General features: G+C 36.3%; 1 protein-coding gene across 3 annotated transcripts in view; it reads right to left on the bottom strand.

Annotated features, from left to right (window-relative positions):
- LOC100616802 (zinc finger protein 883-like) overlaps nt 1–14146 on the bottom strand; it is a 41897-nt gene that overhangs the window by 26392 nt on the left and 1359 nt on the right. For 2 of the 3 annotated variants that reach the window (XM_007488631.3, XM_056822805.1), the window contains exon 2: nt 12438–12493. The exons of the other annotated variant lie outside the window; for it this stretch is intronic. In XM_007488631.3, coding sequence (XP_007488693.1) covers nt 12438–12448 — 11 coding nt within the window. In that variant the 5' untranslated portion in view covers nt 12449–12493. The remainder of the gene's footprint in view (nt 1–12437; nt 12494–14146) is intronic. 3 annotated transcript variants of the gene reach the window in all.

The following is a 14146-nucleotide window of genomic DNA, read 5'->3' as shown; positions in this document are numbered from 1 at the left end:
AAACATTTATTCACACTGATATTTTTGGGTTGTATAGTACATAAGATCAATCTATTTGAGTTTCTGTAAGACTCATGCAGGAAAGAAGATACAAAGATTCAGAAGGTCACCATGGGGCCTGGTGGAGATGTGAGAGTGAGGTTTCCTACCTTAAGCTGCTGCTATGGATCGCTGGAAAAAATTGAAATATTATATATTTTTAAAAGAATAAATAAAAATAACCTAACTCTATTCAATTAATCCACATTCTATTTTATCCACAAAATTGTGAATACATGAGAAATTGTCAAATGCTTCACTGAAATACCTACATACTCTGTCTATGGATTCCCCAAGTTGATCGCTCTAATAGCCCTAGCAAAAAAAAAGAAAATGAATTGAGTCTATCATGACCATTTCTTCCTGACCCTAAGCTATCTCTTAGTAATTACCACTTTCTCAAGTGTTCATAACTTATGTCTTTAATTAGAGAATCTGGCCAGTCAAGTTCATTAGTCTGCAGTTTTAAACCTACCTTTTTCCGACTTCCAGTCAAGATGCCAGCTTAGAGAAAGCTAAAGTTCGGAGCTCCAGAAACCCTTCCTTACCAATCTCAAACTGAATGCTCCTAGGGAACCGAAATTCAAAACAAACAACAGAATAGACCCCGGGAACACTCCTCCTGGACCTGGATCTGGATCAAAAGGTACGGCCCCCCAAGAGTCGGAGCCCAAGATCACTCAGATCTAAGGAGTAGGCAAAGGGAAAGTCCCAGGACCCATCCCCCCAACCCAGAGCCCTGAGTCTGAGGCAGCAGCAGGAACCTCAGGGCAGGCAGGGGGACCTTGGGAGCCGGCTGTTCTGAGAGCCGAGCCCTGAAAATGACCTGAGCCAGTCACGGGGGCACCCAGACAGCAGGGAAACAGAGAGAGACAGGAGGAGCCTGTGGCCCCCTGACCAGATCCTTCCATCTGAGTCTCACCTAACATCCCTGCCTCAGGGCATACTCAGTGTGAGGTTAATCCTATCACCAGCCCTTAGAGCTCCGGAAAGCCACGCCCCTCCCCCCTCAGAGTGCAGGCTCCTCTGGCAAGCAAAGGCATTGAAATACATCTGAGAGTGTCAAGCCAGGCTCAGAGCATAGAAGTAAGGCAACAGAGAAGCATCGGGAGGGGACTGAGGAGAGTTGTAACACCGAAACACCAGCAATTCCAGGCTTCCTGGGGAAGACAATTTGCCTGGGGCTAAAGCCACTGAACACCAGACAGATAACAGAAGAGCCAGCCCTCCTCACTCAGATACAGATGGCAAACAGCACAGAAGCAAAAAAAAAGCCTCAAAACAACAAGAAAAACAAGAAGGGGGCAACTTTGGACACATTTTATGGAGCAAAAATACAAAATACAGAGGAGATAGAAGAGGAAACATAAGCAAATGCACCGAAACCTTGCAAAGGAAATGGAAACTCTCCACAAACTTTTGAAAAATTTGAATCGAAAATGAACAAAAAGATAGAAGCCTTCTGGCAGGAAAAGTGGGAATTAATGCAAAAGAATTTCATGCAACTACAAAACCAGTTAGACAAAACTGAAAAAGAAAACCAGGCTTTAAAGGTCAGAATTAGGCAACAGGAAGACAACGATCAGGTAAAAGAGCAAGAATCAATAAAGCAAAGCCAAAAGATCAAGAAATTAGAAGAGAACATAAAATATCTCACTGACAAGGTGAGAGACTTGGAAAATAGAGGAAGAAGAGATAATTTAAGAATAATTGGACTACCAGAAAATCCAGAAATAAACAGCAAACTCGACATCATAATACAAGATATAATCAAAGTAAATTGCCCAGAGATTCTAGAACAAGGGAGCAATACAGCCACTGACAGAGCTCACAGAACACCCTCTACACTAAATCCCCAAAAGACAACTCCCAGGAATGTAATTGCCAAATTCCAAAGCTTTCAAGCAAAAGAAAAAATCCTACAAGAAGTCAGAAAAAGACAATTTAGATATAAAGGAATGCCTATCAGAGTCACACAAGACCTTGCAAGTTCTACTCTGAATGATTGTAAAGCATGGAAAATGATTTTCAGAAAGGCAAGAGAGCTGGGTCTTCAACCAAGAATCAGCTATCCAACAAAACTGACTATATACTTCCAAGGGAAAGTATGGGCATTCAACAAAATAGAAGATTTCCAAGTTTTTGCAAAGAAAAGACCAGAGCTCTGTGGAAAGTTCGATATCGAAAAACAAAGAGCATGGAATACCTGAAAAGGTAAATATGATGGAAAGGGAAAAGGAGAAAATTGTTATATTTTCATTTATTCAAACTCTCTTCTATAAGGACTACATTTATATCAATCTATATTTATTAATATATGGAAACTGTATTGTGTAAATAGGGGGAAAAGAAAAATTAAATAGAATAATCTTTCTCACACAAAAATTCACACGGGAAGGGGAGGGAAAGAAAACTCCTATAAGAAGGAGAGGAAGAGAGTTTTTACTTAAACCTTACTCTCAGGGAAATCAACTCTGAGAGGGAAAAACATCCAGATCCATTGGGATCTTGAATTCTATCTTACCCAAAAAGGGAAGGGAGAAGGGAAAACCAAGAGGGAGAGGGGGAGAGGGAAAACAAAAGGGGAGGGAAATAGAGGGGTGAGGGGGAGGGAACAAAAAGGGAGGGACTAGAAAGGGAAACATATCAAGAGAGGGGACAAGGGGGACTGGTTTAAAGTAAATCACTGGATTAAAAGGTTAGAGCTAAAGAAGAAAGGTTAGAATTAGGGAAGGATATCAAAATGCCAGAGAATTCACAAGTCACAATCATAACTTTGAACGTGAATGGGATGAACTCACCCATAAAACGTAGACGAATCGCAGAATGGGTTAGAATCCAAAACCCTACCATATGTTGTCTTCAAGAAACACACATGAGGCGGGTTGACACCCACAAGGTCAGAATTAAAGGATGCAGTAAGACCTTCTGGGCCTCAACTGACAGAAAGAAGGCAGGAGTTGCAATCATGATATCTGATAAAGCCAAAGCAAAAATAGACCTGATTAAAAGGGATAGGGAAGGTAATTATATTTTGTTAAAAGGGACTTTAGATAATGAGGAAATATCACTAATCAACATGTATGTACCAAATAATATAGCACCCAAATTTTTAATGGAGAAACTAGGAGAATTGAAGGAAGAAATAGACAATAAAACAATATTAGTGGGAGATTTGAACCAACCATTATCAAATTTAGATAAATCAAATAAAAAAATAAATAAGAAAGAGGTAAAAGAAGTGAATGAAATCTTAGAAAAATTAGAGTTAATAGACATATGGAAAAAAATAAATAGGGACAAAAAGGAATACACCTTCTTCTCAGCACCACATGGCACATTCACAAAGATTGACCATACATTAGGTCACAGAAACATGGCATACAAATGCAGAAAAGCAGAAATAATAAATGCAGCCTTTTCAGATCACGAGGCAATAAAAATAATGATGAGTAATGGTACATGGAAAACCAAATCAAAAACTAATTGGAAATTAAACAATATGATACTCCAAAATCGTTTAGTTAGAGAAGAAATCACAGAAACAATTAATAATTTCATCAAGGAAAATGACAATGGCGAGACATCCTTTCAAACCTTTTGGGACGCAGCCAAAGCACTAATCAGAGGTAAATTCATATCCCTGAGTGCATATATTATTAACAAACTAGGGAGAGCAGAAATCAATGGAAATGCAAATAAAAAAACTCAAAAGCAATCAAATTAAAAACCCCCAGCAGAAAGCCAAACTAGAAATCCTAAAAATTAAGGGAGAAATTAATAAAATAGAAAGTGATAGAACTATTGATTTAATAAATAAGACAAGAAGCTGGTACTTTGAAAAAACAAACAAAATAGACAAAGTACTGGTCAATCTAATTTAAAAAAGGAAAGAAGAAAAGCAAATTAACAGCATCAAAGATGAAAAGGGGGACATCACCTCCAATGAAGAGGAAATCAAGGCAATCATTAAAAATTACTTTGCCCAATTATATGGCAATAAATACACTAATTTAGGTGATATGGATGAATATATACAAAAATACAAACTGCCTAGACTAACAGAAGAAGAAATAGAATTCTTAAATAATCCCATATAAGAAAATGAAATCCAACAGGCCATCAAAGAACTCCCTAAGAAAAAATCCCCAGGGCCCAAAGGATTCACAAGTGAATTCTATCAAACATTCAAAGAACAGTTAATCCCAATACTATACAAACTATTTGACATAATAAGCAAAGAGGGAATTCTACCAAACTCCTTTTATGACACAAACATGGTACTGATTCCAAAACCAGTCAGGTCAAAAACAGAGAAAGAAAACTATAGACCAATCTCCCTAATGAATATAGATGCAAAAATCTTAAATAGGATACTAGCAAAAAGACTCCAGCAAGTGATCAGAAGGGTCATCCACCATGATCAAGTAGGATTTATACCAGGGATGCAGGGCTGGTTCAATATTAGGAAAACCATCCACATAATCGACCATATCAACAAGCAAACCAACAAAAATCACATGATTATTTCAATAGACGCAGAAAAAGCCTTTGATAAAATACAACATCCATTCCTATTGAAAACACTAGAAAGCATAGGAATAGGAGGGTCATTCCTAAAAATAATAAACAGTATATATCTAAAACCATCAGCCAATATCATCTGCAATGGGGATAAACTAGATGCATTCCCAATAAGATCAGGAGTGAAACAAGGATGCCCATTGTCACCTCTACTATTTGACATTGTACTAGAAACACTAGCAGTAGCAATCAGAGAAGAAAAAGAAATTGAAGGCATCAAAATAGGCAAGGAGGAGACTAAGCTATCGCTCTTTGCAGATGACATGATGGTCTACTTAAACAATCCTAGAGATTCAACCAAAAAGCTAATGGAAATAATCAACAACTTTAGCAAAGTTGCAGGATACAAAATAAACCCACATAAGTCATCAGCATTTCTATACATCTCCAACATAGTTCAGCAGCAAAAACTAGAAAGAGAAATCCCATTCAAAATCACCTTAGACAAAATAAAATACCTAGGAATCTATCTCCTGAGACAAACACAGGAACTATATGAACACAACTACAAAACACTCTCCACACAACTAAAACTAGACTTGAGCAATTGGAAAAACATTAACTGCTCATGGGTAGGACGAGCCAATATAGTAAAAATGACCATCCTACCCAAACTTATCTATCTATTTAGTGCCATACCCATAGAATTTCCAAAAAATTTCTTTACTGATTTAGAAAAAACCATAACAAAGTTCATTTGGAAGAACAAAGGATCAAGGATATAAATGGAAATCATGAAAAAAAAATACAAAGGAAGTTGGCCTTGCAGTCCCAGATCTCAAACTATATTACAAAGCAGCAGTCATCAAAACAATTTGGTACTGGCTAAGAGACAGAAAGGAGGATCAGTGGAATAGACTTGGGGTAAATGACCTCAGCAAGACAATATATGATAAACCCAAAGATCCCAGCTTTTGGGTCAAAAATCCACTATTCGATAAAAACTTCTGGGAAAACTGGAAGACAGTGTGGGAGAGATTAGGATTAGATCAATACCTCACACCCTACACCAAGATAAATTCAAAATGGGTGAATGACATGAACATAAAGAAGGAAACTTTAAGTAAATTAGGTAAACACAGAATAGTATACATGTCAGACTTTTGGGAAGGGAAAGACTTTAAAACCAAGCAAGAGTCACAAAATGTAAAATAAATAATTTTGACTACATCAAATTAAAAAGCTTTTGTACAAACAAAACCAATATAACTAAAATTAGAAGGAAAGCAACAAATTGGGAAGCAATTTTCATAAAAACCTCTGACAAAGGTTTAATTACTCAAATTTACAAAAAGCTAAATCATTTGTACAAAAAATCAAGCCATTCTCCAATTGATAAATGGGCAAGGGACATGGATAGGCAGTTTTCAGATAAAGAAATCAAAACTATTAATAAGCACATGAAGAAGTGTTCTACATCTCTTATAATCAGAGAGATGCAAATCAAAACAACTCTGAGGTATCACCTCACACCTAGCAGATTGGCCAACATGACAGCTATGGAAAGTAGTGAATGCTGGAGGGGATGCGGCAAAGTAGGGACATTAATTCATTGCTGGTGGAGTTGTGAACTGATCCAACCATTCTGGAGGGCAATTTGGAACTATGCCCAAAGGGCGATAAAAGACTGTCTGCCCTTTGATCCAGCCATAGCACTGCTGGGTTTGTACCCCAAAGAGATAATAAGGAAAAAGACTTGTACAAGAATATTCATAGCTGCGCTCTTTGTGCTGGCCAAAAATTGGAAAATGAGGGGATGCCCTTCAATTGGGGAATGGCTGAACAAATTGTGGTATATGTTGGTGATGGAATACTATTGTGCTAAAAGGAATAATAAAGTGGAGGAATTCCATGGAGACTGGAACAACCTCCAGGAACTGATGTAGAGCGAAAGGAGCAGAACCAGGAGAACATTGTACACAGAGACTGATACATTGTGATACAATCAAAGGTAATGGACTCCTCCACTAGAGACAATGCAATGTCTCTGAACAATCTGCAGGGATCTAAAAAATACTATCCACAAGCAGAGGATAAACTGTAGGAGTAAAAACACTGATGAAAAGCAACTGCTTGACTACAGGGGCTGAGAGGAAATGACTGAGGAGAGACACTAAATGAACACTTTAGTGCAAATGCCAACAACATGGAAATGGGTTCGAACCAAGAACACATGTGAAACCCAGTGGAATTGTGCCCCCGTTATGGGAGAAGTGGTGGGAGGGGCGGGGTGAGGAAAAGATAATGATCATTGTTTCCAATGAATAATGTTTGTAAATAACCAAATAAAATAATGATTAAAAAGTTTTTAAAAAAAAGAAACTCATCATTCCATTGCTTTTCCCACTAATTTCATTATATAAAATGTATATTTTCTTCCATAATCAATACCAAATACAGTCCATCTATACCTATCAAAAAAAAAAAAAACCTACCTTTTTCCCTTTAAAAAAATGGTACAGGGTTTGTCTCAGTCTTGTAGGATTTTTCCCATTCTCTAGTATTTTTTTAAGATCACTAAGAGGCTAGAAGGATGGATTGCTTCTAATAAGATGGGGTTTAATTGGGATAAATATAAAGTTCCACATTTGGGTTCAAAAAACACATTGTACAAAACAGGTAGACCTATATATATACAATGTTTCGTGTAGAAAATATCTGGGGATTTTAGTAGACTACAAGCTCAATATGAACCAACAGTACTATAGGATGGCAGCCAAAAAAGCTATAAATTATGTGAATTGAAGTATATTTTTAGAATAATAAATTAAGCTATAGATGCCACATTTTAGGAAGGATGTTGGCAAACAAGAGAAGATTCAAAGCAGGGCAGGGGGAAGGGTGGTGGAGGAGGGTGACCAAGGCAGCTTAGGTGGCTCAGTGGATACTATATTAGGCCAGGAATCAGAAAGATGAGATAAAATCTTATCTCAGATACTTATTAGCTTTGTGACACTGGACAAATGTCTGCCTCAGTTTGCTCAATTGTAAAATGAGGATGATAATAGCAGCATCTTCACAGTGTTATTGTGAAGATCAAATAAAATAACATTTATAAAGCATTTAGTATAATGTCTGCTACATATTAAGCACTATATAAAAGACAATATTTACTGGTGGGAATAGAGACCATTCTGTATGAAAAAATGTTGGAAGAAACTGGAGACATTTAACCTAGAAAGAAGGTTTTAAGGGAGGCATGAAAGCTGTTATTTAAGTCTATAAGACCTATCATGGAGTAAAGGAATTAGCTTATTTTGCTCAGTATCAGAGGGATGAATTAGAGTCAGTGGGTAAAAACTATAGAGCCAGAGTAGATTTAGGGTTGACTCAAGGAAAAATTAACCAACAATTAAAACTATACAAAACTTGGGGGGCAGCTGGGTAGCTCAGTGGATTAAGAGTCAGGCCTAGAGATAGAAGGTTCTAGGTTCAAATCTGACCTCAGACACTTCCCAGCTGTGTGACCCTGGGTAAATCACTTAACCTCCATTGCCCAGCCCTTATCATTCTTCTGCTTTAGAACCAATACACAGTATTGATTCCAAGATGGAAAGTGAGGGTTAAAAAAAAAAACTATACAAAACTGAACTGAGCTGAGATAGTAAACTGTCATTTAAGAAATTCCAATAGGGGGCAGCTGGGTGGCTAAGTGGATTGAGAGCCAGGCTTAGAGAAGGGAGGTCTGAGGTTCAAATCTGGCCTCAGACATCTCCTAGTTGTATGACCCTGGGAAAGTCTTCACTCCCATTGCTCTTACCCCTTACCACTGGAACCAATATACAGTATTGATTGTAAGACAAAAGGTAAGGGTTAAAAAAAAAATTCCAATAGATTTTCTTGAGGGAATTCTCCCTCAGCTATGGGCTATACAAAATCACTTTCAAGAGATCATATGACTTTGATCTCCTCAGGAAAGAAGGTGAAGTCATCTGAAAGAGAGCAAGGAATAATCATGGTTTACATTGACATAACACTTTCAAATTTGCAAAGAATTTTAATATTTTCATCTAATCCTCACAATAATCTTATGAATTTGCATAAGGGTATCATTGTTTGCCTTCTCAATGGGTAGGGAGGGGGTTGACAAGGGAGAAAGAGAATTTGGAAATCAAAACATTTTTAATGAATTTTTTAATGTAAAAAATTTTTAAATAATCTCATGAATTACAGATTACAAATATTATACTTATTTGAAGATGAAGGTGCTGAGGTTTGGATGTATGGACTTACCAAGCATCACATAACTAATAAAGGGCAGAGTCAGAATTCAAATTCAAGTTTTCTGTTTCCATGAACAATGCTCATTCCACTACACTACACTGTGAGGAATGTGATTTTAAGTATTTGATAATTCAAAATGGATCTGTGATCTTATAGATTTTATGTTTCCTTCAATGATAAATATACAACCCATCTATATGATTCTTGTTCATTTGCCACAGGGGACCCACCTAACATGTTGGAGTACTTCCTCAATTTCTCCAGATAAAGAAAGACTATTAGTTATCCCTCACCCTTGAAGAACCAATGTCTCTTCTTCTATTATATAGTTCTCTAATGAAATTTGTGACTGTTCTTCAGAATTCCTACCTGGTGATACTACAACACCTCTCTATGGCCCTGCACAGGATGAACATTTTTCAATTATTCAGAGGCTGTTATCTATTCTTAGATAGACAACAATAATACAATATTGCTATGAAAAAGATGGGCCTTTGCTTCTAGAAGAAGCTTGGGATCATTAAAGTAGCTTTTCCATTTTCTAAAGTTAATCCATATTATTCTCCTCCCCCTTTTTAATTCTAGGCCCAATTCATCCATTTGTACTGTCTATGCCAGATACTTGTGTTAGAAGCTAATATCTCTACAGTTTGTCCATCCACTTACAAATCATAATCTGGGAAATAAAGATTCTTTATTCACTTCATCTTTCCTGTGAGGTCAAACTCTTTTGAGTGGTTTGAGATGCCATCCAGGAAGCTTAAAGAAATTCCAGGGCTTAAAGAAATCAGTACAATGTCATCCTCAAATAGAAGCATTTGGAGGATCTCACCATCTACCAGGAATTCCTCTTTAACTTGGGTTCTCTGCTAGATTTGCCTCTGTTTATAGAGGTGAACATCTTTGGCAAGCATACATTTCCCTATTTTATGCCTCACCTGATTTTTATGATCTCAGAGTCTTGAACAAGATTATTTCTATTGTTATATCTTTCAAGGAATCTTAAGTGATTTGGGTCATATTTGTAAAGTGTTTAGCAACGCATTTGGCACAGAGTAAGTGTATAATAAGTGCCTATTCCCTTCCCTCCCCTTCCTTGATGGAAAATACCTTGTTGGAAGAGAGGTTAGGTGACACAGACTAATAGTCAATGAATCGGCATGGTTTTCTGATTTTTCTACAAGAGTATTTATTTAGCTATTTGAGGACAGGAATAAACAAGACACATGATAGGAATGGCCCAGGGTTAGTTGTTACCAACTCAGAAACAACAGAAGATTAAGGAGGCCAGTGAAAGAAAATATACTCTTGGGTCAAAACTTAGTAGAGAGCAAGGAATGAGAAGTTTCTCTGTTCTATGAGAGTAAAGAGCAAATCTGAAAGGAATCAATAATAGACTGTGGTCAGAGAGGGGAATTTCAGAAATTATGATCTTCATATTAGATAGTTCTTGATGAAAGGTAAATAAAATAAGTACCTGAAATAGAAAGATATGAAGGTCATAAAAGTTGAAAAAGTTGAAGAACTGTGAATTTAGGGTATTAGAATAATAATTAAGATGATCATTATAGTCTCTAAGAATGACAGCAGAACAGAGAGTAGAAAGAAAGATGATGAGCTTAATACCAAAATCACTGAGAAAGATGGACAGTGTTCTTGAGGTCATTAGATGACTGAGACAGCATTCATTGGAGAGTTGTATAATTGGATAGCCACAAACTTTAAAGGAAGAATTCTAGCAAATAACAACAGAGTGTGGATTTGGAACCAGAAGAGGAAAGGGAGTATGTTGACTCCATCCTTCTTCCATTTCCTCAAATTATAGGTCCAGAAGTTACCAACCTTAGAAATAGGTGCCCAAAATGTAGTGTTCTCTTCCCTTGACTAGATCTAAGTCTCTATCTCAAAATATTTCTGTCATCTTTTCCAGCCCCAACTTTATTACTGCTCCCTAGTGTAGGAATGTAGGTAAGGGAATAGAGTAAATTTCATGGATTAGCTTTAAGAGGAAAAGAGGAGAATCTGATACAAGCCCTGGGGGGAAAGATTCTGAGGTTTGACTGTTTTAATTGTCATTCCTGTTTTGGCTGAGCTGGAAGGAGGATCTTTGCTATGGCATTTTCCCTTGGAAATCCTAATCTCATGGAAAGTTTAGTGATTCCTTGGTTTGAGACTTTGCCTTGGAGCAGACTACTTTTTCTCTGAAGAGACCATCTGCCTGAGATCCATCTGTCAGAAATCCAATTAGCTAAAGTAATCTCAAGGGTTTGTCACCTGGGACTCTGGGTTACTTAGTGAAGTCAACCCCAGGCTCAAATATATCTGTGAGCCCTTCCTCTTTATCCTTTTGATAATCCATATTAAGCAAGTTAGTTTATAGTCAGATAGCTTGATTTCTCTGGGTTTTAGGTAGAGATAAGGAGTTTAGAGGTGGAAGAGGGTGGGTGGAGATTAGATCTATAGCTTTAGGAACCTACCTAACCCCTTTACTCCTATTATAAAAATAAACTTTGTTTCTAGAGCCAAGGGGCTTGGTACTTTACTGGCCCTGAAGAGATCCCTAGGTAGGTGGTTATCATCTCCCATCCATCTAGGAAGGATTTTTATTTCACTAAACTATTTCTCCCTGACTTCTCTCTCTCTGTCTCTGTCTCTCTCTGTCTGCCTGTCTCTGTCTCTGTCTGTCTCTGTCTGTCTCTGTCTCTGTCTGTCTCTGTCTCTCTGTCTCTGTCTCTGTCTCTCTCTGTCTCTGTCTCTCTCTCTGTTTCTCTGTCTCTCTCTCTTGTCTCCCCTCCTTTCCTCCCTCCATTCCCTCCATTTTTCACAGGATGCCAGATTATTTTCTCTGAAGTATATCATGTCATCACTTTGCTTAAAGCCTTTTAATGGTTTCTCCCTCCCCATTGATGTTGCTTGATGTTTAACCCCCTCCACAATCTGACACCAACCTTATTTCTAGCCTTATCTAAAACTACTCCTTTTCCTATACCCTTTACTCCAGCAAACCTCACTACTGTCACCTCCCAGCATTCATCATGTCACTGCTGTGCCCCACTGCTCTCTGAAGAAATCCTACCTATCCTTTAAGGCCAGTCTCATAGTACCTCTTCCCTCTTTTTTTGCAATGGCCATTTCCTGCTTCATATTAGGTATAACTCTGTCTTGTACTTCCTCTATTAAACTACAAATTCCCTGAAGGCAAAAGCCAGATCTTCTCTACAAAGCTCAGCATTGTGTCACAAGAGTCCTCAAGAAATATTTGGTGAAGGAACAATGAGATATAACATTTCTTTGGTTGGAGAATAAAGAGGACTTATCACAAAATCAAGTTCTAATTCTATTATATCCTGGTTCTTCATGGGGTTGAAGTGGGGTTGAAGAATGGAAGAATCTTAGAACCATAAAGGAAAAGAAGAGCATAAATGAATACAACAGCTAAAGAAGTCTTCAGAGTTCTAGGGTGGTGGGCTTTTATTTTTAATTAAAAAACTAAGCTTAATGAAATAAAATAAATTTCAATGTAATTTTACAAGACCTTCAGTAAATAATAAGCATTGACTCTTCAAGTATAGATACCAATGGTTTTATACCTAAGTTCCATGAACCAGCAACAGGTCCTTGGATAGATTTTGAAGGGTCCAAAAACCTGGATGGGAAAAAAAATTACATCTTTTTTTCAACATAATTGGTTTCCTTTGCAATTCTATATATTTTATTTTATGCACTGAAAAACAATATTCTAAGGGATTCATAGGCTTTATCAGAATGCCAAAAGTATCCATGATACAGAAAAAGGTTAAGAAACCCTTGTGCTATACATTGAAAAATCTGGGATACAGAGGTAAATTATATGCTTATTCCAGTTCTTTTAAGACATAGGAGATTGAATGAGGAACCATCTTTATAGTAGTAAACTCTGGGCATCATGTCTGTTGTGATAAATTAGTCTATTATTTCTCTATATCTGACTAATAAACTATTATTCATCTTCTACAAATGTCTTATAGTAGTATCAGTTTTATAAAAAATTAATTCCTAAAGAAGTACTTAGTGCATATAGTTGGCAACAATCTTATCATATAAGACCAGTCAACATTAACATACCTATTCTAGTTAACAGTCACCAAGGTTCCAAATGTTATGTTTTTCTTGCATTCAATTGTGCTTGCAATACTATGTGTAGTTTATTGAAGATTTTAATGTTGTTTTTACTATATTATTTGAAAACCAGCAGTAATTTTGCTCCTTTAGTTACATTGTATCATATATATTTACTCACTCAAAAGTTTCCCTATTTTAAAATCTGCATATAAGTTATAATAGCATGGGAAGGTGGAAACAGTAGCTCCTTAATCTTAAAAAAGAGGGGGGGGCTAAAAAAAATCATTGGACCAAACCAAACAACAAACAAATGAACAAAGTAACAACATGATCTTTATTTCTAAATATATATTATTGGCCAAAAATATTTACATGTTCAAGAAAAAACATTTAAATTATTTGATATTATTTGCTTTTAATATTATTTTGACATGTTTCTTTAAAAATGTTCATTAATGTTCAGTTATTTTGCCTAAAAATTATTTACATATTTTGTTATATGCATGTACATATGTTACATATGAGAGATTAACCAAAAATCACAGGAAATCTTTCAATATAATTGGGGTGGGGGTGTCCAGAAAGAAACTGTGAAAAGCAACAGCACTGAATTTTTTTCAAATTAAGTAAATTATCTCTTCCTTTCTGTTATCATTTAAAACAAAGTCAAGATGTTATAAATACATATAACAAAATAAAAATATATCCTAACAATTTAAAAGCTGTTATAATTTTAAGAATGATACTTACCAGTACTTATTCCCTATTATTCACTATTATTCACATATCTCATGATAACAATCTGGTGTAAATTCATAGCATGCTTTAAAATTGCAACAAGAACAACAAAAAAAGAAAGCTCGTTGATTCTGGCATTTTGATTATGTACAGATTTTGAAATCTGACATTAGTAATAGCAGTAATAGTAAGTTTATAATAATAGCAAGTAATAGCTATTACCAGTAATAGCAAGCTATACTTTAAAAATTTTTTAAGCCCAAACTACTACTCAGATTTTACAAATTAATATTTTAACAAACAATGTAATATTCTTGGGCCACACTGGCTCAGATTTTCATAAGGAATGAAAACAAACAAACAAGCAAAAAACTTTATTCTAATTTCTAATATATTTTTAGTTGTTCTTCCCTACACACCAAAGCAAACCTGTCTCCATAATACAAATGGAGGACAATGC

Source organism: Monodelphis domestica, chromosome 3, assembly GCF_027887165.1.
Source record: "Monodelphis domestica isolate mMonDom1 chromosome 3, mMonDom1.pri, whole genome shotgun sequence".
Lineage (NCBI taxonomy): Eukaryota > Metazoa > Chordata > Mammalia > Didelphimorphia > Didelphidae > Monodelphis > Monodelphis domestica.
Note: the sequence above shows the minus strand (reverse complement) of the source record. Positions and strands in the feature narration are given on the sequence as shown.